The following is a 2,899-nucleotide window of genomic DNA, read 5'->3' on the forward strand; positions in this document are numbered from 1 at the left end:
TCTCATAACAGCTACGAATAAAATTTAGCCCGATCGCCCCATCTGTCAATGGCTATCGGCCTCGCTTATCAATGCGTCATTTTCTTTGCAGACTGAAATTGAATGGTTCTTTACAACCGCGGGCTTTCGTGGCCATTTCACTTGCGTCTATACTTTATGAATGGTATCAAAGAAAACCCCATGACATTAAATCCTGGCGGGCGACAAATACTTGATCAATTTTGCAACGGGCTGCCTGAATGCTGTAATCTCAATTATATTTTGGTTCACCCATTGTCAGGCGTATTATATCGGCGATGAGCTGTTGGTATTGAATGTTTTAATGGCCGTTCCTTGTGGCAGGACGCGCGCCGAGATTTAGTGGGCTTCGCAAGAGAATGGCTGATGAGAAATTGAAGCTTTCTGGAAGTGTGATTCGCGTGAATTATTCGCAGAATGGTGGAATGAGTTTCTTTTTATTGGACGCAACAGACGGCCAGACGCCGATAGAGCGTTCGCGTGTCGTTGCGTGCCTGTGTTTGTGCCAAAAATGTGAGCGTTTGCTACAGGCACACACACACGATTTAAATCATTAAGCTTGGTACACACAGACACACTCACGCGATTTAAGACCCCGACACACACAAAGCTGGACGAGAGTAATTATAATATTCATCGTGTCTGTCACATTCTTATCAAAGAGTTGACATGTAAAATGTGTCTGTGAGTCGTGATCTAAGTCTTTTGTAAATTGAAATATTCTGTGAATGACCATATTTATTTCAATGCAATCGTCGGCCTCCGAGAGAATCGCATTTTGTGATACACGATCGAAAACTTACTACGTAAGACTTAGCACGTGTTCCAGAGCAATATCAATGAAGATTTTTTTTCAGTAAGCATGGATTGCAGGTGTCTACAAAAGTTCTACTACTTACCTGGTTTAGACCTCTGATTTCGCCCATAAATCAGTGTAAATATATCCTATCATGTACATCTAGATTCTAACTCTAGTAGCCAAACAGACCTTTATCATTACTGTAATTGTAAGGACTGCCATATCCTCGCAGCACTTGAACTACACTACCGAGACACACGCGAAGTCGTCCTCACCTGTCTCATGGCTATCGGGGTCGTCCTCGTCATGACTGGCGTCGCCCTCGAGATCTATGTCTTCATCTTCGGGATGTGGGCGGGTAAGGCTCAGGTCTTTCGGTTCTTCAATGGTAGGCGTGGGCGGTGCAGAGCACTCGCTGTGGGCTGGAGTGGGTGGCTTGTGTTGAGCGAGGATGTCTGTGATCATAAACTTTGGCCTCGGCGTGGGCGCCTCTGAAGTCTCATGGGCTGGAGATGTTCCACCTCCAGGCTGAGACTCGTCCTTCATAGCCCCAGGGGTGGCTGACACCCGCACACCCACCCGTGTACACACTTCCACCGTCATCTTGGCCACTAGAATGTCTAACGGATGTATCGGTAAGTCCACAGCGTAACCACACAACGTTACTGTCACTGCGCTCGCGCTCGACTGACTGAAGGAGTTCTTTCGCTCGCCCCTCTCGCCGCCGCTCTGTGATGGCCGCCTCCGAGCTCCACCCATCCTTCCATACGCTCCTCCTCCCAATCCGCTCTGACCAATCGCGCCCACCTAGGGGAAACCGACTCCGCCTCCTGACTCGATCATCCAGCACGCTGGCTCGCTCTTGAGTGGGGGCGGAGTCACCACGATGTCAAGGGTCCGTCAACACACTCGGGTCTTCGTTGTTCATTTTAACCCTCTTTACCTTGATTACCAAGCAATTAACTGTAGTTTATTTTACTAAATAATGATATATAGCGACTCTCATCATATTGATCACATACCACAAGAATTATGAGTACAAATACTAGCGAGAGACTAATACATCCGCTTCTTCGGGTGTCTAAAAACTCATCTCAAAATAAAGCAGGAAATATCGGCAGCCGTCAACTCAGCACGACCAGGTGACAAATTATTAGATTCTCATTACTCCCAAAGTGAACATGTGTGGATCATTTATTTGGGGCTTGATTAATGGTAATGAACTCTCTTTATTGGCCCGTGTATTGGTTCGGAGTCGAGGAATCAACATAGACATCTGAGTGTGACATTATTATTGATCTGATCGAATTGAACTTTCTTGCTGCGTTCCAAAAGACATAATTCATTAGGCCTTCTTTGTCATTTGAATTATCTAAAGATTAATTAAGATAAGTAACGCACAAGGCTGATGAACTACGGCACGAAATGTTACATCTTAACATTTCCCTCAAGATAACCACACATTTCAAATATAGTCGCCTGAAAAAAAAAATATATATATATATGTAGATGCCACATACATATCTTTAATAGGGCTACGATATATTGCGTAAAAAAGGTCATTAATTCGCAGTACAACTTCCGCAAGTATCAATCATCAGCCTTAGAATCTCATACGAGTTTAGCAGAGTGGAAAAAGCTCTCCCTCACTTCATTACCCTCATAGAACAGTTTTTAAGGTGCTAACCCATTTCGATTTTTAGTTCTCTTGAAGTCAGGACGAAAGAGTCACTTCACCTGCATCCGTATTCCGCAAATAAAGCTTAATCCGCATTCCAAAAATCATTCACTTTTTTTGAATCATCGTGAAGCAAAACCATATAAATCTGCATACGGAGGGATTATAATAATAAATACACAATTCGAAGAAATATCCTAAGAAAATGGAAGAGAGTCAGATCGCCGGGGAAATAAAAGAAACAAAAACACTTCGATGAGAGAGAGAAAAAAAGTTTTATCCGACAGCGACGGTGCGATCAATATATGTAGATTCCCGCCATAAAGAACAGGAGCTAAAAAGTGTTTGGTACTTGTTCTTTCCTGATCGCTTACCGATCGTAAGCTTTTTCGCATGTACCTTAA

General features: G+C 43.7%; 1 protein-coding gene across 1 annotated transcript in view; it reads right to left on the reverse strand.

Moving 5' to 3' along the window:
- LOC119588201 (barH-like 1 homeobox protein) overlaps positions 1-1,550 on the reverse strand; it is a 9,130-nt gene extending 7,580 nt beyond the window's left edge. The window contains exon 1 of the mRNA XM_037936902.1: positions 1,093-1,550. Coding sequence (XP_037792830.1) covers positions 1,093-1,420 — 328 coding nt within the window. The 5' untranslated portion in view covers positions 1,421-1,550. The remainder of the gene's footprint in view (positions 1-1,092) is intronic.
- Positions 1,551-2,899: the final 1,349 nt, after the last annotated feature.

This window comes from Penaeus monodon, chromosome 23 (genome assembly GCF_015228065.2).
Source record: "Penaeus monodon isolate SGIC_2016 chromosome 23, NSTDA_Pmon_1, whole genome shotgun sequence".
Classification (NCBI taxonomy): domain Eukaryota; kingdom Metazoa; phylum Arthropoda; class Malacostraca; order Decapoda; family Penaeidae; genus Penaeus; species Penaeus monodon.